Source organism: Nelusetta ayraudi, unplaced genomic scaffold (assembly GCF_046127955.1).
Source record: "Nelusetta ayraudi isolate G7.1 ecotype Tasmania unplaced genomic scaffold, CSIRO-AGI_Nayr_v1 ptg000013l, whole genome shotgun sequence".
In the NCBI taxonomy this organism is placed as follows: Eukaryota; Metazoa; Chordata; class Actinopteri; order Tetraodontiformes; family Monacanthidae; genus Nelusetta; species Nelusetta ayraudi.
Window position 1 is genome coordinate 1920001 of NW_027466063.1, and position 25976 is coordinate 1945976.

The 25976-nt window shown below is 43.8% G+C and overlaps 1 protein-coding gene across 7 annotated transcripts in view; it reads right to left on the reverse strand.

Annotated features, from left to right (window-relative positions):
- Positions 1–25976, reverse strand: part of pde4cb (phosphodiesterase 4C, cAMP-specific b) — a 64641-nt gene that overhangs the window by 16796 nt on the left and 21869 nt on the right. Inside the window, exon 1 of one of the 7 annotated variants that reach the window (XM_076022696.1) lies at positions 12555–13228. The exons of 5 other annotated variants lie outside the window; for them this stretch is intronic. In XM_076022696.1, the coding sequence (XP_075878811.1) occupies positions 12555–12631 (77 nt within the window). In that variant the 5' untranslated portion in view covers positions 12632–13228. Of the gene's footprint in view, positions 1–6922; positions 7488–12554; positions 13229–25976 lie in introns of those variants that run through there. One more of the 7 variants, XM_076022695.1, reaches the window with a different exon arrangement.

A 25976-nucleotide genomic window follows, 5' to 3' on the forward strand; every position in this document is an offset into this window, starting at 1 on the left:
ACAGGCGCGGGGGTCAGAGGTCAAATCCCCCCCTTCCTCGCACATACACATAAATGCTCCCTCCTGTTTTCTTTCCTTGTAGCGTGGGAATTAGCCCTGGGACCTAGAACATCACACCAGAAAAGAGGCGAGAGGTGAGGAGGAGAGACGGGAAGCGGGGCCGGGAGACTGCGAGGCTGAAGCAAACTTCTACCGGGGTACTGAGGTTGGGAGAGAGCGTCGTGGTAGGAGTTGGGCAGGAACTGGTCAGAAAGGAAACCTGCGTGTCTGCATGTGAGCGTGTTTGAACAAGAGGTCGCGGGGGGGAAAAGGGGGATTGTTTGCTTTACACCTCAAGCCCATTGTACATTCAATGGGAAAGCAGCAGGAAAACAGTCCGCTTCCCTCTTATCTTAAACTGCGTGTCTGTGATTATATACACATATAGGGCTGCTCAGTCAGTGGAGGGGCTGTTTAAATAAAATTAAAAAAAAAATGATTAACAAGTGAAACTGAAAAATGAAGACTAAATTACTTCAGCTAATAAGAGAGAAACACTAACAAACATTTTATTTAAGGTGATTTTACTTGATAATAAAAAAAAGTCACATTTACAGTAATAATGATCTCAACAATAATGCTCTATCTAACATCCCATCTGTATGATGCATCTGGAATGTCAGGTCTGAAACACAGAGATTCTGTGAGTTGTTTACCAGATAAATACAACGCTTAATAACTAATAAATGACACTGGTTCAAGAGAACCTGCTTTTTCATCATGCTATCGTCTGTAATGTTTCCAAAAGCATCAAGTGACATCTAAACAATCCAGGGAACAAAGTCTCGACAGCACAACAATATGGAAATTGTTTTTAGTGCTGCAACAGCGTAGTTTGTTGCATAGATTAGTACATCTAATCTTTTCCATTTTTATATATATATAAATATAAATATATATATATATATAAAAATATATGTCTATATAAGTTGTGCATGGACATATACACATGTATGTGCACAATCTCTAGGCTACTCCTAATTAATTTGTACGAACCAGTCAACCAGGGCAAATATCAAGGAAAAGCCGAAACCTCCTTGAGGAAAACCACGTGTCCTGCTGACGCAACCCAGCCGAGCTAAAACTGAGCTCGCTGCAACCGCACCGAGACACAGCTGCACTTTCCGTCCACCTGACCGGCCAGCATGGACTGCCGGCCGAGCGGCGCAAACACCCTGAGCCCAACATCAACATCTGATCTCAGAGGAGCTCGTGTCTCTCTAAATATAGCCGAGGGGAGGGGAAGGTGGCCCCGAGTCAGGCCAGCTGCTCTGTTTATTATGTTTTTGCATGACCTTTGAACTACAGGACCGGTAAAGGACTGTTGCCTTTGAAAACAGCGCAGCTCTGTTGTGAAGGCAAACGAGGAGAGGAGAGAGAAAAAACAGATCTCTCCTCGTTTAGCGTTAGCAATCAAGTCAAGGGCGTCGCGGGCAAATAAAAAAAAAAAAAGAAGAAAAAGTAAGCCATAGATTTGATTGGACTTAACATTTTAAAGCTTTGTGTGTATTTCCTGCAACAACAAAAAAGCAAAGCCACTGACTCTGAGCCTCTGCTCTCACACCACAAAAATCCATACGGTGGCTGATCAGAAAACTGGTCAGGAGAAAAACACACAGGGGCAGAACCTGTCAGAACACCAAGCGCACACGCACGCACACGCACACATGGACACACACACACACACACACACACACACACACACACACACACACACACACGCAGATTTGGCTACGGAATCGATCTGAAAATCGACCAGCCTTACATCACACTGGTGCACAACCGGGCAGGTTGATTCAAGCCATAAACAGACGAAGAGGACAGACACACACACACTGGCTCACAAGCACGTTGGTTTGACTCTGCCCAGATACAGAGCATGCTGGGTTCTCCTCTAATCATGTTCACATGGCACTAATTGGCGCCTTTTGGTTTTCAACGATCGACTCCAGCTGTAAGGAAGGAGCGAGCAACTTCCCCCTCTAATTTGAGAGGAGAGAATCCTGGAGCAGCCAATCACGACGCTGATCAGAGAGGACAGACAGAGAGAGAGAGAGAGAGAGTGAGAGAGAGTGAGAGAGAGTTCTTTGGTCTTAGGCTGTTTTTCTATAATTTGAAGTGAAAGAAGACAAATAAAATCAGTCACTGTGAACAGTCACTTAATTACTGAAAGTGTCACTATATAATAAAAGTCATGATAAGTTACACTCAGTACCTGATCCTGAAATCAAATATATCCGTAAAAATGCACTGATAGCTTTTTTGCGGAAAAAAGGGGAAAGCTTGCAATACCGTGTTTCCATGTTGAACTGGTGAAATAATTTGCATACAATTTTTTTTTCAAAAACTCATACATTTTCTCTTTGACTTCATAAAACGCGGCAAAACAATTAGCACGACCTCCGCGTAGATACCAGTTGCGCAGAAGCCAACATACCTCAACTTGGAGGAACGCTCCATGGCAAACGGCCGTCACGTCGCGGCTTTCCCTCTCAAAAACCAAAAACAAACAAACAGAAACTACTTTTCAGTAACGCCATCCAGCCAGACCTACCACCTCCTCCCTACCTGGCGTCCCATCGCGCAGCCAGAGCACTCGCGTGCACGCAGGTGAGCGAGTTCACCTGTGACACACAGTGCAACAGCAGCAGCAGCAGCAGCAGCAGCAGCAGCAGCAGAAGGCCGCATGTCTCTGGTCCACCTCATTGAACACGCCTAGTCTGAATCAGCAGGAGCGGCAGAAGTGACAGCGGCTCTTTGTGAGAGGCCCATCATTCCAGGAGTCACACGCATTTCAGGATAACACTCGTCCCACTATTCACTCCAAACAAGTATGTGCACAGTCACACTTCCCCCGCTGACGTCAGCTGGGAGTTTCCGTGCCCCGCCGCCGAAATACTGATCGATCGGAGCAGCTCGGGCCAGCAATTAGGCCCCGGCCTGCCGCTGTTGGCACGGCAGTTCTGCTGTCCCACCGAGACAGCAGAGGATAAATGTCATGGGGCCGCGTCAGAAAGGTATGAAGGGGAAACTTTTCTGGCTGAGGTCGTGGCTGCTGTGTGAGCTCTGATGACGATTCTTGGCGAATTTGCTTGTCAGAATCAGAGGAACGTTGCTTGTGACCAACCATTGGCGTTCATCCCATCAGAATATCAGCTCTGAAATAATTTGACATCTAGGTCAGTCAATAGTGAAGTCACATTGATGTTTCCTGTCCAGTCCTCACATGGCGGGTGGGGGCCAGATTTGGTCAAATGTAACAAGCGGGTACGAGCCTAACGGCAATTCAGAAAAAAACTTCCACCTCGAAATGTTTCTCAACGCTTAAGTGCCCCGTGACCTCACGACTTCCTCACTTAATGGGGGGAAGGAAACTCGAGCGGTGGTTGTGACCCAGCATAAAATGAACTGTTTACACTGCAAACACACTGCGATATTTTAGCCTTCGCCTCGTTCTGCCTCATTAAAAGTCGTTGGGGGGACGCTTATCTTTGCACAAATCAGCAAAGGGGGACACCTCACTTAATGCATACGCCATTAACGCTTTATATAAGGTAATTATTGAAGAAGAAGAAGAAGAAGAAGAAGAAGAAGAAGAAGAAGAAGAAGAAGGCCTTTATTTATCCCACATTGGGTAAATTTGCACAGTTAGAATTAAAGAGTGCAAAGAGTGAATTAAAAAATAAATAAATAAATAATATACATATACAAATATCTTGCATATCTAAATAAGTGTTTTATTGCAACTGTAGTGAAATCCTGTGATTTAGAATTTCAGCATTGTTGGTCTCAGTCATTTTATACAGACTTTAAACTGAGGCTAAATCAGATGGTGAGGTCGAGGGGGCGTCGGTTACACACTGATGACTCAGCCGATTGGCCGACAGAGCTACCTCACATATGACCCACGCGCCCTGCGACGGCTGACGTGACTCTGGGCTTTATGCAGCATTATGTCGAAACCCGCCGGCAGCTCCCTCCTGACCTTCGACCCGGAGCAGCGAGCGGAGCGCACAGCCGGGCGTCACTTCACAGGCGTGTTGACGCGGGCCGAGGGCCTGCAGGGTGGCCCAACCTGCCCGTGACGACACCAAAGGTCATGTCCTCGTTTTGAACGAGAGATAAAGAAGATGATGAGGAGGTTTCTCTTGGTAGAATATACTGTATATATTTTTGGGGGGGAGCTGTGGGTTATATTTAGACATCGTAGGTGTGACTTTAAGAGCTCGTGCTCTGACTGTTGGACACTGTTGACATATTGAGTCAAAATAACTCGACAAAAATTCAGAGCGGTTTGCTTGAGTGACTTCTTATATTGTTGTCAGCTGCATCTCGCAACATGAGTCACGACTGCGTGTAGGCTGGTGGCATTTTGTGAAGCACCTCTTGATGCGTCTCTGATCTTTGCACATATCCGTTGATTAGTTTTATACCAAAGCAAACTGAATAAAGACTAAGTGCTGTAAACTGATAAAACAGTGGATTTTCCCTCAAATCTCTTGGCTTTAGGGTCACTGAATCTTTTTGTGCATGACCTCTGGTCAGTTCAGCCCAGATTATATATAGGTATATAGGTCATTTTGCATTATTCATTTTGCAATATCATTAAGCAATGTTAATGTTAAGTACATTTTAGAACCAGTACTTTCTTACTTTTACTTGAGCAATGGAGTTGAATCTGTACTTTCACCAGAGTATTTTTTTTATTTTCACATTTTAATTACAGAATGTGAAAAACTTTGCCAATTCTGCAATGATGTGGCCCAGTTAGGATCCTGCTGTCTTGTATAGAGTGGTGCTTATGCTGGAAAACAAAAACGCACGTGAACACGCCTGCCGTTGCATTGCCTTCGTCTCACAGCCAAGTCTGGCTGAACATGTTGCCCCTGCAACCTGAAGCAGAGCAGAGCACCGTTTGACACGTGCGTCCGCCTCATCGTTGAGGGTGGCGATGGAGTCTGGCTATTCTATTTTTATTTTACACTATTTGCTGCGCTGTTATTTTAACTGTATGGCACGAATGAGGTCAGTCCGCCGGGCCTGTGAGTATCTCCATGTCTGCGCTCATTAGCGAACTCCCTTTGAAGGAGTTTTTCAAATTTTATTTTATTGGTGGGTTGGCATTTCAAAGGCACTCTGATCTCCCTCCACACCCGCCGAGGCTGCTGATGTCATCATTCCATGAAAAGCCAGCGGCACAATTAGCCACATTTATTTCCGAGGTTCGTTGGCAAGATTACACACACACACACACACACGCGCACACACACACACACACACACACACACACACACACACACACACACACACACACACACACACACACACACACACTGATTGTCATTTCACAACTTTGGCCCTTTTGATGAGGAAAATCAAACCCTCCAGTCAAGCACGTCTGGCCCAGTCACACTCTTCCAGTAAAAGGGTTACAGTGGGAGTTCAGATTTAAACTTGCAGACACCCACAAAAAAAGGACTCTCATCGGCGTGCTCGAGCTGAAAAGTGACCACCTGTGGGTGACTGTTCAGTGCTGCGGCTCACATCAATAATGTGCTGACCAGTGCGCAGTTCAGGCGCTGCTCTCCGCTGTTTACCACTACTGTTTACAGCTGCCGGTTAGCAACCGAGAGACCACGGTAGAGTTCAGGACGGAAGAGCCGAGCCAAGCCCGGACGAAGGGGCAAAGGAACATTTGTTTCAAACTGGGATTCTGTTTTACATGGGGAAATAAATGATTGGAGGCGCTTATAACAGGCCCACAGCAGCCACAGCCACTGGGGTTTTTCTATTTCGGGTGGAACATTTGATTTATCGATTGCCACAGGGTGTTGAGGGGTGTCCAGTTAATGTAACAGAGGAGCTTTTAATGAAAGTACGGCTGAGAAACACTATCAGGATATTATGACGACTGCTTTAAGAGAAGAAGTTAAAGGTCAAGTAGCAAGCACTCCCTGGTCAGCAGGGATTCTGAGTGGAAAAGACTGTATTTGGACGACAAAGACAAATGATAGAGACACATATGGAGCGGCCACAGAGAGAGAGAGAGAGAGAGAGAGAGAGAGAGAGAGAGAGAGAGAGCAAGAGAGAGAGAGAGGGAGAGAGGGAGAGAGAGATAGTGAAAGATAAAATCTGAGTAAAAACAGAATTCTTTAGAAAAGGAAAGCAGCCTAATCGCCACAGGAACAGAAGTCACTGTGAGATTTATTGGTATAATAACAAGGAAATCGGACTTTAATAAAAATTAATAATTAAGTAGATTATGATTTAGCTCATAAATCAGTGAGAGTAACCACAAGTTCAAACATCGTTAAAAAAAAAAAAATCCTGGAAGTGGCGCCGTAAAAATACACAAATGATACAGATGGAGTTGGCCTGAATATTTTACAGAGATTTTAGCAGACAACCAGAAACCGCCAGAAACCGTAAGAATTACAAGCCTGATTTCAAGAGCAAGTAGCAGTAAGGTTGTGGGTTATGTGCGTCTTTAAGTGTGTGTAAGGCTGAAAAAACTACAAGCAACATGCAGTAAATATGGCTACAACCATGTGCTTTATGATGAGAAATGAAGACGACCAAGTAATGATCTAAAAAAAAAATAAAAAAAAAATCTTTAAGGAGAAAACCAGTTTGGTTGTCAAACTCATGACTGAACGGCAACTATAAAGGCCCCCCAATGACTATAAGATCATGGTCTTATTCAAGATAATCACTGCAGTTTCATCAAGAATCTGTTACAGAGAAGAACGGCTTGTGTGTGTGTGTGTGTGTGTGTGTGTGTGTGTGTGTGTGTGTGTGTGTGTGTGTGTGTGTGTGTGTGTGTGTGTGTGTGTGTGTCGTCTCACTACAACATCTGGACTGAAAGCACATCTGCTGGGCCTACCGCTTGCGTTTCTGCACAATGTCGATGGGCCGGTTGACGGCGCACGGCGAGCCGCAGATGTTCCCGTTCCGCACTTTGAAGTAGCGGTCCTGGACCGAGGGGGCCAGGAACACGCTGTTGTTTGGCAAACTCATGTTTGCCTTCGCTCCCGAAGACTCCTCCTGGCTCCGCTCTTCTTCTCCTTCTTTTTCTTCTTCTTCTTCTTCTCCTCCTCCTTCGCCTTCTTCGCTAAACTTCCTCTTCCTCCTCCCGCAGGCATTCCTCCACTCCTCCGCTCTTGCGCGCCGCGTCCTCTTCCTTCGCCCCGCAGCAGGTCTCCACTGACGCGCACACGCACGGGGGAAAGTCCTCCTCGGCCACTTTCAACATCGTGCGACCCCCCCACCACCACCTCCACCACTCCCGCCCGTCGGTCTCGAACGAGGAAGGGTTCGAGGACAGAGCAGGTAATGATTGCGCGCGCTGTGTTGAAAGCGTGCTTTCCGCGGCGACGGGCCGGTCCTTGAGCGTGGAGAGGGAGAGAGAGAACTGCGCCTTCCACACCGCACGCACACATTGAGGAGTTGAGAGCTGAGCTCCCGCTCTTCTCCTCCGGAGATACTCCTCCCCTCCTCCTCCCAGTCTCCTCCTGCACACGAAGGTTTAGAGGGGGGCTGCACTCCGCATGTGTCTATTTGCAGTGTGTGTGTGTGTGTGTGTGTGTGTGTGTGTGTGTGTGGAAATAGGCAAGACAGAGGAGAAACTGTAAATACACACTATAGCACAGAAAACCAAGAAACTTTCTGCTGACGTCCTTGGAGACTGTGTCTGTGTGTGTGTGTGTGTGTGTGTGTGTGTGTGTGTGTGTGTGTGTGTGTGTGTGTGTGTGTGTCTCTGTCTGTCTGTCTGTCTGTCTGTCTGTATTTATATACATATATACAGTATATACATATATATATATATATGTATGTATATATGAAACAAAAACCAAAAGCAACAAAAACATTGCTCTGTTTAAACGTGGAGGCTGCAGAAGTTGCAGTCCTTCTGTTTTCCAGCCAACCATCTGCGTTTGTGTCTTTTCCGGGCCGAGAGGCGTGTAGCTTGAGCACCACTGGTCAGCCGAGGCTCAGTGCACAGAGTGAAGGACATATTGGTGATTTTTCACCAATTGACCGGCTAAACGCTGACATCATTTTGCAAATATTTGTCTGTTGAGGCACAGGGCTAACAGTGAAGGTGGACGTGCCAGCGGGCATGTGGCAGAGGATGAGAGCTGCAACTGTGCAGATCAGGTGTGAGTTGCAGTTTTGTTTTTGTTTTTTTTGCAATTTAAAAACCTAGTTCATTGCTCTGTTGTGTTGCACCACTGTACTGGGTGAGCAGTTGCTCGTAATCTCCTGCAATCGTCTAGAACACAAGCATGGAACTGCTGGACAGTCGCAGCTGCAGCCTTGTATTATTTTATTTCCAGTGGGCTAGAGGTCGAGCTCCAGAGACGGGTTAGCGACACAGTTATTCACAGATATGAAAACAATGCCACTGAGCCAGAGATCCCTCTGCCTTTTGTGAAAAAGGAGAAAAAAAAATAGAAGCTCATTATCAAGGTCTTTATCAGCGCTGCTTATCAGCGGGTCGGAAAGCCGAGGAAATTCCCGCCCTCCATACCTTTCCAACTTCACATTCAGAGGACTTTGTCCCACCAGTTTGTGTGTTGTGTGTTTCTCAAAAAAAAAAAATCAATGATGCCACATTCACACACAGTTCATATTGAGACAAAGCTGAGACGTGCTACAGGTCAAACCTTTCTTTTAATTTTTTTTCTTTCCTTTGTTAAAACTATTAATGATAACCAACACTGGACCCCAAGACACATTAAATCAGTTCTCTCTCTCTCTCTCTCTCTCTCTCTCTCTCGCTACATCATTAAAACCTGTGAGAGGATCAAACAATTTTTTGACATCAAAACTGCAAATTTGCTTCCTTGAGCTGTACCGTTACTCGTTTTACTCACTTCCGGCATCCGTTCAACAAAACAGCCTCGTCTCACATGAATTCATATAGACAGAGAGAAAAAAAAAGAGCAAACATCTGCCACACATAGTCCCACCCGCTCTCCCCTGACCCCCATTTCTAATGATTCAAATAGGAGCAAACACAATTCTTATGTGTGGACATGACTTAGCTTTTTTGTCTTCCTCCTTTTTGCCTAACCTCCCACTGCATTTCCTATTTGGGAAGCATGTTGGAGCTGGAAGCAGATGCGGGGTGGAGGTTTGCTGGGAACGAGGTCCTGCTGAGGCCACAGTGAAACCGAATCCAGCAGGCAGATGACTGGGAGAGTCTGGCCCATAATGAGAAGAAGCTGTGCGCATGCATGCATGGGTGTTGGACTGTCATGTATTTATATGCATGTGACAGCTGTTTATGTGTGTGTGTGTGTGTGTGTGTGTGTGTGTGTGTGTGTGTGTGTGTGTGTGTTAAAAAGTGACGGTTTTCTGTTTGTAAACAAAGCATTGGTATTGCATCATTACATGGGCCTCTTCTGAAAACACAAAAACAAAGCAGTGTTCCCCCTTAATATTCTATTCATCGACTCAACACACATTTTAACTATAAACAGGTGTTGTCCTGTTGCATCATTTTGCAATAACTTCCTGACTCGGGTGGACACTCAAGACAAATTTAAAAATCCGTTATAGGAACATAATTAATGCCAATCAATATTTTTTGGAAATGTAAAAGGTTTCATGAATATAATTACGTCTCTTAAAACACACACACACACACACACACACACACACACACACACACATACACACACACACACACACACACACACACACACACACACACGAGGTCTTCATTCGTCAATTGATTGTGCGGTAAAGGTTTAACAGCAACAAAGAGACATTTCTGCCCCCTTGTGGCGAATTCTTTGAAGTGACCAGCGGAGACTGCTAGCGGCTTGTTGCAGTTGCTGCTGAAGCTGCTGAAGCTGAACCAAGGCAACGTCCTCGTCCCTACAATTAGCGTAAACGACAACACAGCCTGCTTTTTCTGCGACAGACAGAAATTCACATTATGAACAATAGTTCTTTCGGAGTTGGATTTGTAAGCAGCATTTTTTGTTGCTGCTTAAAATTGCTGACAAAAATAGATAAACGAATAAATAAATAAATTAATAAGTGACTTAAACCCGTGTACCCGCGTATACCCTGCACTACAGCGTGTCCGCCACAAAAATGATGGCTTTCCCTGCATACTTAGCACCGTCCAGTGGAGCTGCGCCGAGCCTCAAATGAATGAACAAGGAAATGACCAAAAGCATCACTGTTGTGTGTACACTACACACAACAAGCAGCAACGTACATAAGGTTACAGTATTTCTTCTGTATTATTTAGTTTTCATGTAAATTGAAGCTCAAGCACACAACACTTTAGCTGGTCAACATTAGCATTCAGAAATACATGCTAACCGCTATTTTAATGCCAGGAGCAAGGGGAAGGGCAAAGACGAGATTCCAATGCAAGAAATCATCACAAGACTTCAACAGCCAATAAATAATAACCACTATAACATACGCACTCACACAGAGGTTGTGTGAGGTCATTTTGTTGGCCTGTTGCGTGGGGAAACACATGCAGACTACTCTGTTCACCTCCCTCTAAACACACACAGACTGTGAATTTAGAGGGTAGTGTCAGATGGTGGGAACTGTTTGTTGGATCCCGTCTTTATTTGTCAAAGGTATGTTGAACATGCATGAATAAGCATTCCTGACAACACACCACCTAATGTCCATTGAGATGACAAAGATAAAGTGATTTATCTGCAGCGGCAGTGAGTCCAGTCTTTTAAAATTCGAGGGGAATATTGCACGTTGTCCAGCAGAGGGCGCCCAGTGCCCAGGAACTAAAAACGCGCCTAAATAAAAGAGGATCACGCAAAACGAATAAAACAATATAATACAGACCAGTTGCTTGCTGTAAGACCAATTTGACACCATTGTTGAATAGAAGCAGTGAGAATTTCAATAGCTATAATTCGGCTTTTGTCTGGTTTTATGGTTTCTGCCTCCAAACAATGAAAAAGCAAAACATTGCAGGCGGCTCAGCTGGATCCTTGCTGGAGAGCGACCAAAACACTTTTGTTTTGAAACGTGGCCCTAACGCACCTCCAGCAGCAGCCTGATGGAACAATCGATGCAGGTTTACGGCGGATGGCTGCATGGCGTGCATGAGAAGCCAGAAACACATGTCACATTCACGTGTTTGAGTGCAGGCGCCATGCCGTGACTGAGAAACTATTCCAAGGTCAGGGGGCTTTACTTTGAGTGTGTGTGTGTGTGTGTGTGTGTGTGTGTGTGTGTGTGTGTGTGTGTGTGTGTGTGTGTGTGTGTGTGTGTTGGGGCAGGGGGTCTGTCGTGTTATTATTTCCTCCCCCTCATCATCTCTGCTCTGCACATTGCAGTGGAAGAAACCTGTCCTAAAAAACAAAACAAAAATTCTATTCAGTGTACAGTGATAGATTGAATGATGTTTTCAAGTGGACGTTGGAAAGTGTTTCAATATGTCAAAGTAACAACGGCAGCGGTTGGTAGTTTCTGCTATCTGTTGTGTGCAACAGATCTCTTCTGTTTAGAGGAGATGACTGATGTTAGCACCTGAGATTTAAAAAAGAAACAAAAAACTTGTCAATTGCTGCAAATGTGTTTTTGTTGACAGCACCTCATCTGTCCTTTCTGCCTTCACACGAATGGTCACAGTTCAGATGGAAGCAGCAAGTGCTCTGCGTGAGGCAGATAAAAACCACTGACTTTTTCTGCCGCTTCCACATTTATGCTTAGTTTTAAATCTAGACTTTAATTTGTTCTGTCAACATTCAGGAGACATTAATATAATAAACAAAAAGCTTTGCAAGATTCAGTAAATTCTGATGTGAAGTATAGTGTATACAATATGTGATGTTTATGACTATTATTAAGTACAGTTACCGGAAGAATGACTTTGCCTTTTCTAAAGACAAAACTTGCATAATAACAAAACAAGATTATCTCCTAACACTGATCAAAAATCTTTCTTTTCATGTTTTGGCTCCTGGTTTGTTGTTTGAATGATGATGATGATGATGATGATGATGATGATTATTATTATTATTATTATTATTATTATTATTATTATTATTATTATTATTATTATCAGTAGTAGTGGTAGTAGTAGTAGTAGTAGTAGTAGTAGTAGTACATCTAAAGACAATACTGGCTATTTTATGCATTTCAAGCAGTGCTTTTAAATGTCATACAGTTGACAGCAAGAGATCAGAGGTGCCAGGTGCCAGGTGCCAGGTGACTAAAAACTTCGAACAACTTTAAACAATTACAATGTTCATCGCCCCCATTGCCAAAAACCAAAACTGATTCAAGACTGTGTCTCTGTCCAATTCTCACAAAATTAGCTTTTCATGTTTCCTTATCATTTATAGGTTTTTGTGAATAACTATCCTGCATTTTCATCAGTCATGTACTTCTTCTTCTTCTTCTGCTTCTTTGGTGCCCGTTACATAAATCTAAATAATTCAATCATTTATAATAAATCAGAACACATTCAACATTTACTACATTTTTCTTTTACTTCAGGATCAGTAACATACCCCAAACACGAGTGCCTCCGGCCGTGTCCAAAACCAGGTGGCTGTCCCTTTTTGGCAAACCTCGGGTCTTTATTCATCGTGCCTTTCGCTCGAACAGGAATGACTAAAGGCAACAACCTGGACAAGGGAAACAAGTCTTCTGAGACTTCGGAACTCAAAACTCAGACGTTGGCTTTAGTTCCATCAAAAGCTGTGCGGCTCGGGGTGGAATCCATGAGGCTCGTCAAGCGGTGAACCAAAAGTTCCCAAAACTCTGAAAGATTCCTGATGAAGATGCAAACACAGATCCTGTCCAGTCAAGTGAAGGACATATTTCTGTTTAATCCTTCTCGTCAATGTGCGGGAAAACCAGCTCCAGAGATCTTCTGCAGTTGTGCCTGGCAAGCCTCCACAAGGCTCGCCTGAAGTGTAATGTTCATTTACTCTGTCCAGAGGAATAAATGAAGGGAGCTGTTGTAGCAGAGGTCTCAGCTGCTGCCACGGATTTTCCAAATTTGTCTTCTGTCACTAGTTCGTTGTTGTCGGTAGTGCAGCAACATGCAGCGTGACACTCATTACGCTCCTCAAAATTTTTTTCAGCAAGTGCTGCTACAAAAGCACCCCAGTCTAACTTGAAAAAAATAAAAACAGTTTGAGCTGTTTAGCAACTTCACTTCTCTGTCAGTCGCTCTCTCTTACTTTTCAAGAAAGAGGAAGAGTTGAGATACTGCTGACAGCGACAGCTCCTGTCCAGGCTCTTCTCCAACAGTGAGGGCTAACCGAAGATGTGAGCAATCTTTGGAAACATCAAAGAGTTCTTGGTGCTATGTCGAATATCTGAGAGCTCATCTTTCAAATTAGATACGTCGCAAATGTGAGGCAAAAGCGCGAAACGGCGCATCTTGACCTTTGCTGATTTTCTAGCGGTAAGATTATAGCCGTGGAGAGAAACATTTCAGTGTGTCCCAACAGAACGATGAGGCTTCACTGGGAGGCTAGCGGCTGTTTCCCCTGGATCAGCCTCCATGGACACGTGAGACAGACGGGCCACCTGACCCCATATACTCCTTCAGCTGCCCTGCAGCCACATAATCACAGGGGGTATTGTTAGAACTGGCGCTGGGCAGGGTGGCGAAGGGGTTAGAGGGTGGGGTTGAGTGTGTGCGTTTGCATGGGCATGCAAAGAAAAACAGCCCCCTGCTGCTGGTTTGGCAACAGTTCAGTTGAATATTAATTGAAGTGTCGTATTGTAATAAATGACGCTTTTTATTAGATCAGACTCAGCAGAGTGCGGTTCGGAGCGTGAACAAAGTTTTCCACTGATCGCTGCGAAAGACGAGATTGTCGTTGATTTGTTTGAAAGCATATGTTAAAAAATCCAAATCATGTATTCGCCCTCACAAACTAAGAGTGCTGCTCACGATTTGTGTGTTGTTGCCATCCTGTGGTGAGGACGAGGCACTGAATCACCAGTGTTGGCATCAATCACTTTAGAAAAATCCAATTTAATTAGTTCTGTCAGATGCAGTTCACAGCCAGCAAACAAAACAATGGAAAGCTTGATGTAATTAAGGCAATCTTAAAAATAAGTAAATAAATAAACACACACATCCCAACCAATAAATAATAACTACACCCTGCAACTGGTCAGAATGTGAAGGTGTCAATATAACAGATACAGGTGTGTATTTCTGCTGCTTGTTAAATTCATCATAAAACCGAAAAAGCACAAACGTCCTCAGCGAGAGCGGCAGCAGAAGGAAGGCGCGAAGATAAGTTTCACGACTTCTTTGCACTCATTAACTTTTCACACCCGAGACGTCAGAGTTTTGCTGACATGAGAACAGTCCGAGGTGGCGGACGGACCGGCTGCTGCGCACACGTCCTCCAGCTCTTCAACCAACACGCTCTTAACCTGCGGGAGACCACAGCGACGAGATCACGCCCGAGCGACGCTGTTACCAACGTGCGAGCGTTGCACTCGTGCACAACATCTGACGGTGTCTTGCTGGCTGATGAAGGCTTTGTGTCGTGTCCTACAGAGGTAATACCTCTTTTTTTTTTTTTTTTTTTTTTTTTAACATTTAAGCTTTTAAATTAAGCATGCCGAGTGACTCATCAAGACACATCCCCCCTGCAGCACAGAATCTCTTATTTTAGTGGAAAAGTAGAACTTGGACTGAGGAAACTGACAGACAGCCCGAGTTTCCCTCTGCTGGCACTGAAAGTTTTAACATTATGGCCTTTAATAAATGGCTAACAGGCCTGAAAACTAGAAAAAAAAATCTCTAAAAAGGTCATTGTAAGGTAGGCCTGTCCAACGAAAATACAATCCTCCTCCTCCGCATTTGACAATCAGTACACATATGGCTCTGCCACAGCAGCAGCAATCATCAGTCCAATAAACGTCTGGCGAAACCGAATTAGGTATATTGCAGAATAAAACGATGGCTTAAATTGAGGGGACCTGACTTATTGCTGCCTCGTGGTTTCTTATATTAGAGGGCCCACGACACAGTTCATTATAGGCTCCATATTTTCAGGTGTCACACACTTCCCAGACGCCAGTGGAGCAGCCTTGCATGCATAATTACCCAAGAAAAAGTGGATCTCTGGGAAACGGGCGATGTAGCCCCATGTTTACAGCCTCCCACAAACAGCGCTGGAAGTTAATGTTTTTTGACATCATGAAGCCCCCCCTCTCCCCACACACACACACACACGTACACACACACATTCTCTGAAATGTGAAAAAAGCAAAAGAAGGGTGTAAATAATGTGGCGCCTTTAAGACTGTGTTAATATGTTTTACTTGCTATTTCTAACACCCAGATAATACGGAAAGCACAAAGCCTGAACTGACACATTCAACTTAATACGGATTATTTTCTATCTTCAAGTGTGACGTCATGCAGAGGATGAGGGAGTGGTGGGCGGGAGGTTGCTGGCTTTGGCGTGAATCCAAATAAAGAGATGATCCTTTTCTTCACAAAATCTTTACATTTTTTAACGTGAAAAGTTGAACAAATTACTATTTCTGTCAATGCACTATTAATGAAAGTACTCCTATGAGACCTTGGCCCAAGGACTTAACTCTGCTCCGCTGATTCTTAGTGTGAAACGTACTTTCTTTGAATGCGTTAGTGAAACGTGGAAACTAACTGGCCAACAGGAGCTGCAGTGGCAGAGTTTTCCTCCTCGTGTCGTTTCTACTCATTCGCGGCTCTGCAGAGAGCTTTCAAGACATAAAAAAATAGTTGCTTGATTAAACCGAGACGCACCTGATGAAAAATGGTTCAGGCAAGTTCCGAAAGCAGCCAAGTCCGTTTAATTACCAGCGCAACTTTTCTCGTCAGCTTTTAATCAAAAATGTCCTGCTTGAAGGGCAGCAGATATTAACTGGATTGACTGAGAGCAACTGGGAAAATCACAGAGATCTAGAAGTAATGCTCTGGTACATCATATTAAAACTGAAGTTCAAGACAGAGAACTATGTTTTATGACAAACCCTATCTATTTACATTCATCTCATGTGTCTTCAACGACCTTTGAAAACCTGTGATTTTCTAGGTTTAAAGGGTTAAAAGGAGAAATATTGCGAACAAAGGAAACCCACTGTGGTCAGTACTCGCCAAGGTTTTTAACACTAGTCTCAGCTGTAAGACAAAAAGGAGCTGATAAGCTGCCGAGGTTGCCACTTGAAAAGAACGACAGAAAATCAAAGAACAACTCAATGTGTCTAAATAACCCATTGATACCTGAGGCCGGTTTGAGGTAAGTGTAAACATCCATTAAATAATAAATTAACAGGCTGGAAAAAAAAATCCAAAAACAGCTTAAACCTTTGGCCATCACAGAAATGAACGTATATTTTTCAAAACCTTTCTTAGAAAATATAAAAAAGAATCAGTGAACAAAATAAATGCAAGAAATAAATTTCCCAAATCTCTTGTTTGCACAACTCGAGGAAAAAAGCTCAGCACACTCGTGTGTTATGCTATGCAGTTATTTAAATATTTGTTTGTGTAGCTTTCATGTGTGCTTGACATTTTGCAGTGTATAAACATTTTTGTACCTCATGTATTTTCACATTTTTGTGCATGACTACCCTGGGACAGCTAAAGTAAAGTAGCCGATAGCAAACCCAGGCGCAAAGGAATCTCTTCTCTTCTTCCAGATTAACAAGCTTTTTTATTTATACATTGTCTCTGTCTAATAAAGAATTATCATAACACCATCAGTAATTTGATTATACACCTACAAATTTTCTTAAGCAATTGACTGACGGTCGTCCACAATCTACTGCGACTGTTTCCTCGAGTCACATGCACTGTACATCGTGATTGTGCGAATGGAAAATACATTTGCGTAAATCGCGCATCGGGATTTAGTTTTGTGGTCACCGCTTTGAGGTCGGTGCCTTTATTGAGTGTGAGCTCCGCTCAACAGAATCTTCACACATGCAGAATGTCTACTGCCTCAAAATCTTCTTTCCTTCCAGTGTGGCTCCGAAGCACTTGGGGCACAAAACAAGGAGTTCTCTTTCCTTGTACAAGTACAACAAGCCGCATTGTTGCAGGCACAGGTCCCTACGTCAGCAGCATCACCCTCTCCCACAGCTACCTTCCACTTATACAATGGGTTTTTTTTGTAACAGCCATCCCAGGGCATACACTGATGACGTGGAAAAGTTGCAGATATCTATCATCCACGCGCGCACTCATATTTGCTTAAGCTCAGAGACTGGTGACCTCTGGATCATCATCAACATCCAAGATGAATTGAAGTTAAAGGGGAACTAAAGAGAGACTCCAGTAAATCGTGTTGACATCTGATACCTCCGCTTTCTTACAGTTTTGTGTTCACAATGTCAAGAATATCAAAGCAGATATAGAAACTGTACAGCAAGAGTCATGTGTATGGCATGATTGGTCACAAAGTTCGGCAGGTAGGGAGGTAAATCCCATACAGTCTCGATGGAGAGTTTGCTGACTGTTTTCACATTGGTCTTCATTTACAGAATTTGGTGGAATGTTCCTACTGTACGTCTGCGCTGTTAAACGACGTAGGCCAAATCGTTGAATAACATGTGGATTACTTAAGAGGCCGTCTGCAAAGAGAAGCTATAAATGGAGGACCCCGAAGCTGACATTAGACTGTGAACTGTTAGAAAACTTTTCCTCTGGTCGTTAACACAGGAAATGACAATAAATAAACAGCAGTGCGTCTCTTTCAAGTGGACAGATACCGCTGGTTTGCACCTGTGGAACCTATGAACCCACTATGAACACTCAGGTTCTGTTAAACCGTATTAGACAAGGAAATGATTATTAACGCTACCTGGGGGTGTGAGCAGAGGTGAAGCGGCGCTGTGCGGCGATGCAAAGGTTCACTTGGAACTTCCGTGGGGGCAGAGGCGAGAGGTGGGGCATCCTTCCAGGGGAGCCGCACGGAGAGCGAGTCAGCAGCGAAGGTCTGGAGTGGATTTTTGGAGAGTCGCTGAGTTGGAAGGAAGCGTCTCTCTGTGAGCTTTCCCAGGAAGCATCACTCATGCTGCCTCAATGTTTCAATTGACAAAATTTAAAAAAAAGTTCCAGTGTTGATTGGTTGGCCGTCCAGTTTGTCCATCTCACAGCAACAGCGTTTAGTCAGAGGAGGATCGTGATGACTCTCCAGCCTGTCTTCTGAGCACACTGGGGAGACTTGGGAATCTGAACTTGTCCTCAGCAGAGGTTGTGGATGGACACAGACATGAAGGCAGGGGATCACTCCCCTCACCGCTCTCTCTGTTTACACAGCGCTGTGTCTGAGCTAAATACGGCCAGGGCCTGAAGAACAGTTCCACTGTGGTTTGTCGCTTCCTCAGGGGAACTGAGTGCGTACGGCACTTGTTTGAACCTCTTTTGTCCTTCAGCACGTCGCAGCGCCGACGCTGCCTAGCAGTCACAGGACCAGAGTGACACAAGAGGAACTTTGGAAATGTTGCTTAGCCTTTTAGCTATACCTCAAGTCAACAGTGCTCCCCCAGTGGGACATATTAGAGGGGGGTGATGGAAAAACCTACGTCAAAGCTGAGATTAATTTCTAGCCCACAGACAGACGGTGACCCGAACCTTTTTGACTCAAAACAAAATGTGAATCCAGCCAAAACACACAGACTGATTGTCCCAAAATATTTTCCTATGTTCTTTATCTGTCAACACGGTGAATCTACTCTCCAGCTTCAGAACACTTGGCTTTCACTTTACTAGTACATCACATGTGCAGATTTTCAATACGGTTCATTCCACGGCTTCGGAGGGTCACCACCGAGCTAACGGCTAGTTAGCTGTTAGCTGCTGAAAGGAGGCAGGGCTGTTTGTCTGGATGCTAATCACGCTGAGGATCTTACATTAGAGATCCACAGAGATTACACAGAGATCTGTTTTTGTCAAGGGCTGGTTTAATCAACACTTCTCAGTTTTAACAACTCCCACATCACATGTCAGCCGGAGACAATGCGGCTGGAAACAATACGCTGAATATGAAATCTTCCATTTGTTTTAAATATAGCAGTGGGGTGTTTTTCGTGCACTATACAAATCAAACACCAATCAATCAATCAATGGGACCGCATGCCTTCATGCTGCCGTTCTAACTTAGTAAAACAAAGCAGGCTGCACGTGCTCTGTAATCAAGAGCGTTAACGTTAAAGCTGGTACATCTACAACTCAAAGCACTGCTGTTAATACTGAGGCAGAGTCAGCAAACTCATCACAATTAGTGATATGTTGGTGAGGCTTAGAAACAAAAACTTAAATAGGATTTTTTTTTTTTTCTTGCGGCGAAATGATATGACTAATAGTGGTGAAGGCTACAAAGCGGAGGAAATAAAAGTAATAGCAGGAGTTGGCTGATCATTCAGCCCAACACCCCAACAGCCAGCAGGGGCAGACTGGTGAACACCCAAGCAGTCTGTCATATGTGATGGTGTGCCAGTAAGATTTACACAAGCGGTGTGCACACTGATTCATGCACTCACACAAACAGACGGCCACACGCACACACACAAACACACAAAGCGTGTTGCGTGTTTCCAAGCACTGCGTCAACAAGACCAGTTTGAATTTGCCATACGCGATAGAAGGAGGTGAGAGGTGGAGGAGCGCCTCTGAAAACCACTGGAACACTTTCTTCTTTTCCACGAGGCCGTTCCCTGCGGGAGAGGTCACGACCAATCAGCTGCCTCTATTTGACCCCCTGTACCGACGAACTTCATGTCCTCTTTCACTACATCCACAAATATCGTCTTTGCTCTTCCTCCAAGCTTGCATCCTTCCACCAATGTGTTCCCCGACCCTCTTCGGTACATGTCCAACCCATGTCAGTCTGGCCTCTCTGGCTGTATCTCCAGACCATGATTCCATCATCCTCTGATGTGCTCATTCCTGATCCTATCCATCCTGCCTACTCCCAAGGCGAATTGCATAAAACATTGAAAATGACAAGCAGTTTTAAGGAGCGGGCTGTGAAGCTAGAGAGGGCAAACAGGCTAAAATTGAAGCCAGAGAGACGCCAGAGACGTCAACAAGGCCGCCGCCAACATCTTTCTTCAGTAATGAGAACACAAACAAGCAGTTCCAAGGAAAAACAATGGGATTCTTGGCACCAGATGACCTGTCTTCTTCAGGAAGACATTAACACTGACATGGTTTACGTTGTTGGCAATAGGGAGGTTACGTCACAGAGTTTTATGGTTCCCATCCAGTGCAGTCGCAAAGGCAAAACTGGCTGAGCTTTGAACATTTCCCCTTAGAGAAGTGAGACGTGAGATAATCTCACATGGAAAGTTTTAAAAATGTCTCTCTGTGCTGTTTATTGCAGTTTATACAAAGAAAGAAGACTGCAGTAGGCAGGTGAGACTTTAAAAAGCAAAAGCTGCGGTTGATGCATCCCGAAGGCAACACCGGCCTCACTTATCTGTGACTGATACCAAAAGAAAAACTGTCCTCTGTTAGGGATAATATCGTCGTTATTTGCTCAAACATATTTTTGTCCCACACTGCTTCTGTGTTAAAGTTATGAAATATTCGGCTGCTTACGTCTGAGAGGCCGAGTGCTGAAGGAGAGCTGTGAAGGGACCATGAGTTCACAACAAAAACACAGCTGTCATAAGAAATGTTGCATAATGTGACCTGCAGGTGGTGCCACAAACCCACATGCGCACGCAAACACACAAACACACGAGCACAACATTTCCAATAAGCATTTGGTCTTCCAACTCGTAGAAAGTCAAACTTTTATGCCTTTATTTTTAATTTGGTGAGAAGAATGGTTCTCATGGCAACTTGCAGAAACAAACGCATCGTCCTAAACCGCTGTTTTAAGAGTTTAGGAGCGATAGCCTTCCTTGACTATGTAGCTTGTTACATGAAAAAACATAAAAAGTGGGGACAGCATGAACTCATCGACTAAATGCCTGGCATTATGAGTCAATTGTGGGGAATAAGACAGGTTGAATCCTGGGTCTTTTCTTAGAGTGACTAATGCTGGAAAACATCAAACTATTTTTTCGACTGAGTCATACATCACCTGCCTCCTCCCACCTACAACATAAAGCAAAACACAGGCACAGCTAGTCGTGCCTGTTTCCCCCCTTTCACTCCCCCCCCCCCTTTCTCTCTGTGCGTCACACACACACACACACACACACACAAGAAAAACACACACACACACGGACACACAGGAAGAAACGCATGATAAAATGAAAACTAATCAACACACAGACTTGCCATCCAAAGCCTTTGAAACATTCACTACTGAATGTGTGTGTGTGTGTGTGTGTGTGTGTGTGTGTGTGTGTGTGTCTTGGGGGGGGGGGGGGGGGTCAGCTGAAAATGCCACTCTATCACTTTTGCATCCAATGCACACAAGTGTCTCTGTGTCGTTGCTTCGACAGGTAAATATTCTGTATCAACAAGTGCAGCTTCGAGACACATGCTTACAATAATGTGTGTTTATCAAGTAGAAATTCTGGAAATAGGGCCAAACACTGAATAATTGAAGAGTAACTCGAATTTGGATTCCTGTAAGTGATGTCATTTTTCAGCCAAACCATAAAAGAAATGCCATGAAAGGGGCTTTTAACTGCAAAAATTATTGTAATCTGCACTGTTAATTATTAATAGTTACTCGGGAGCAGAATTTAATGACTGCTTGAAGAGTTGCAAGATGAAACGTTGCTTATTGAACTCAAGCGAGGTGGGAATGATCGCTCATGTTTTAAGAGGATTTGGACTTTTAAGACTTGTGTTGCGTGGAAAACACAAAGACGTCGCTAATAGCCGTGACGCCAACATTTGTCTAATTCTCTAATTTTTTATGTGAATATGAGTGCAAGAGTTTGTTTTTCAAGAGGCCGATTACGACCGTCCAAGGCAGAGGTAAAGAGGCGGAAGTTGAAATGTGGGGAGAGCTGCTGCTGGTGTCCGCCTGTCCAGATGGAGTCGCACAGCCCTAGCCAGCTCCTGAGGAGGACGAGCCAGGAACATGAAGAGGCTAAACGCTGGATCAGAGCCACTTGTCTACGCTGTCAGAGAAACACCGCCGTTTCAGAATACTCACCGCTCACCGAGCCAACCCAGATCCCCAAAATGTCTAATTTTAGGTCTGCGTGTTTCTACCTATGTTCAAATGTTAGAGCTTTGCTTTAGTGGTTACTTTACAGCTACAGCTAGTTGTTACAAGCTGTTTCTCTGGTGCAATCAGCAAAAGGCACATGTTTAACAAACACAAAATTATTTCGCATTTTTTTCTTGCAGTTGCTCTTTTACGCTGTGTATGAAATTTCTAGAAATAAAAACAGCTCAAGCATCGCCAGCCAGCTACGCTTTGACTGGATGGAGTAGCTGCACGGAGGCTCGTTTTCCTCAACAATTTCCTTTGAACGCAAAGCCATCTGCCATCCTCCTGCCACTGAATCCAACCACTTGCAATTGGATTCCATGAGTAATGTTAACAACGACAATAATCATCATTTCTTCGGAACCCTACCGCAATTAGTGCCCTCGGGGAGAAATTAACTACTTGGCTGCTCGATTGCCATGCAGTAGCACGACACAGGTGTAAAGCAACTGTTCTTTTACTGCATGCAACCCATGGCACGCGTGGTATCACATCAGAAGACCGTGGCTACGACCGCTGACTCTGCGCTCAGACTCGGGGTGAAGTGAGCCGACCCCGGCGGCGAGTGGACCGGACTGACCGGTCGCCGGAGCGGAGACCCTGCAGGACGCGCGTCAGAACCAGAATGGGGCCGATGTCTGTCACAGTCGGCACAGTCTCCTTGGCAACTGAGAGCCCATCAGCGACCAGCAGTGTGTTGTTTTCCACACACGACATCTGCTGAGGACCTGCCCTGCGCTCGTTGACCTTCACACGGCTGCGAGGCCTCGGACAGTTACGGCAGAATCTGAAGCGAGGTAGTTTAGTCCGGTGAACAGACAAAAGCCGGGCCGAGGCAGAGGTGACGCAGGGGAGAGTTTGCACACAATTGGGCGAGGACATCTGTAATGATTTTCATTCATTTGGTTATAGACAGTTATTATTAACATTATTATTATTATTATTATTATTATTATTATTATTATTATTATTATTATTTATTTTTTTATCATTATTTTTTTTTTTACAGCCAGCAAACACAGTGTCAGCACAGGGATACTTAGCACTCACCCTCAAATTGAACCAATTAAAGCTGCAAATAGAAAGTTCCCCCGTGTGGAAACACATTCATTTTAAATTCCAGTTTAGGGAGAAATTAATTTGCACATGGAGGCACTTGGGGTAATCAAGTGATGAAAAAGAAAGAAAAGCAAACAGTGCTGCAAAATTCCAAAATACCTTTGAATTGATTTAAAGGTCCAGTGTGTAAAATTTGGCCAGATTTGTGATATTTATATTGGTTAAAGCTCAATATAACGCCCATAATTACATTAATAAAAGTGGACACTCACAGTACATTTAAAGTAATTTGGTTTTCCTACCCATAAAATGGTTCTTACGCATACATAAGAATATACATAGAGCAACGATCTTGCTCCCAAATAGCTTTGTAAGGCAGCCGACGTGGACAATCCAGCCCGCCTGGCAGCGTGTGTCATGTTGAGGGTGATCACTCGTGTCCCCAAAAAACCAACAAAGTAGAAAGCGGAAGTGGAACCCAGTTTGTGTGCTCAGGTCACCGTAGTTCACTGGCAAGCTCGGGAGAGGGAGGGGGAATGAAAGAACGTTGCAATCTTAAATGTAACCACTTGGTGTATGGCAACATATATCATGTTAAAGTGAGCCAATGAGATTTGTCGGGCCATGTGTCACTGCACCGTGGTTGGGGCACTTGGAGGAGTAACGGATGTGATTTTGAAAATACAGAATGCAACAAGTCATTAAAAAGCCAAACACATTCATCACCTCCCTCAGTGTCTGAATATTTTGTTTAATTTCCAGACATTCCAGTGTCTCTGTGAAGTGCCACTTTTCCCCCTCGGTCACATTTAATCAACTGTAGTTACAGCACTGCTTTACGAAGAACAACACTATCCACACGCTGTATTACTCACAACAAACAAACTGCAATGGAATCCATTAAGAAGACGCCGCGGGGGGGGGGGTCTAATGCAAAATAAAGGGGAGGGAGTCACTGACGCTCCAACCTCTTGATGCTTCCACTGAAAAGGTCGCGCTGGCTGTTTCTCGCTCTCAGCTGACTAGACTAGGTGAGAACACAAGGCTGCCCAAATGCAAAAGGTCAAAATAGTTGTTGGTATTTTTTGCACTCAAGGGAATTTCTTGTTTTCCACCTCCTCCCCGAACTCCCCGACACTCAAGGGAAGGAGAAACTACGTGCAGCTTTTCAGTTATTGAACGAGACAAAACCACTCAAACACTGGGATGCATAAACATCTCTGTTCCCAAGTGCTTTGATGGGTTCTTCTGTGTTCCCAGTGAAATGAATTTTAATTAAATTGAAAGAAAAAAAAAGTGGTAAGCCTAAACAGCAGCTATAAATTCATAAAACTTTTCTTTTTAAAAAAAAAAACTATGTTCCATTAAATGTTGTTAAAAACAAATGATGTTGTTGAATAGGCATTGTATCCATTGAACCAAAAACTAATCTGGTCACTTGACACAACAATGTACTTTCATTTAATTGCGTTTTATTATCATACTACATCATCTATTTATTGAACCTCATTTTAAAAGTTGGTAGCTGCAGCTGTGCACACTTCACCGGGGCAGAGAAAGAAAGAAAGAATAAAGTATTGAAGCAGGACGTTGCTCAGTATGGTGGTAAATAATAACATGCTGTGATCATTGCTGATGAGTAATTCTATCAGCAAACAAATACATATATACAGTTTTCTCATTTAGGCTCATTTAGCTTCATTTTCATTCATTACAAAGACATTCAATCTGCATTTCTATCATCCATTTATACAGGGTGCTCAGCTAATCATGATGTGAGGCATTTAAATCCATTACTGTGTACAGCTTTGCAAGACTGAGCATCATTCCAACTATTTAACACAATCTGAATGTGCATTCTGCTCCCAGATGACTAAATCCCTGACGTCTGTCGCTGCTCTTGCAAGCGTCTCTGTGATTTAGATCAGACGTTAATGATACTAGACCAGGAAGAACATTGTCATGGGACAAGGCTCAACATTTTTCACAGCCCCACTTTAGGATTCAGGAATTCTAGAATTAAAAGACTTTAAAGGTCCCATAGTATTCATATTTTCTATCTGTCTTTTACCCAGCCACTCAAACTTTGTTGCCAAAGAAAAAAGTTTTTTTTTCTTTATTATCTCTCGGTTTACAATCTGCCATAAAGAAAGTATAGTTTTAACCTCCTTAGAAGAAAAGGATGGTTTGTTGAGCATTCAAGGGAGTTCACAGAGTGCAAAATGTTGAAAACATTGGTCGTTGGCAACTGACGTTCACATGATTTAGGACCCTGATAATGCTAATAAGATTATATCACCTTCGGCAAAGGTTGACAACTCTGTAATTGGTTTTTATTTTTTTCATTTTTTTAAACCTTGAGTTCCTTTTTCTCTTGAGGATTATGTTGTGTTGATTGAGCCTCAGATAGCAATTTGAAATAGAGGGCTGAAGGACAGGTTCTTAATGTCTAACGCAGAGAAAGAATGTGGAAATAATTAATCTGATTCTTATCCTTCAAGGTTTCTAATCACCAAAATCACAGAAAAATAAAGAAATTCTGACGTTTGTGGGTATGAGAGAAGAGGATGCAAAGGAAAGGGTTAGATGGAGACCAGTTGCTGTGAAGGCATCTGAAGCAAACAGCTGAAAGGAAGAGAGGAAGACGGAAAACAGACAGAAACGGGCATTCATTTATTTTTTATTGCAGCTTCTCCTGCACTCAGGGTTCACTGGGGCTGC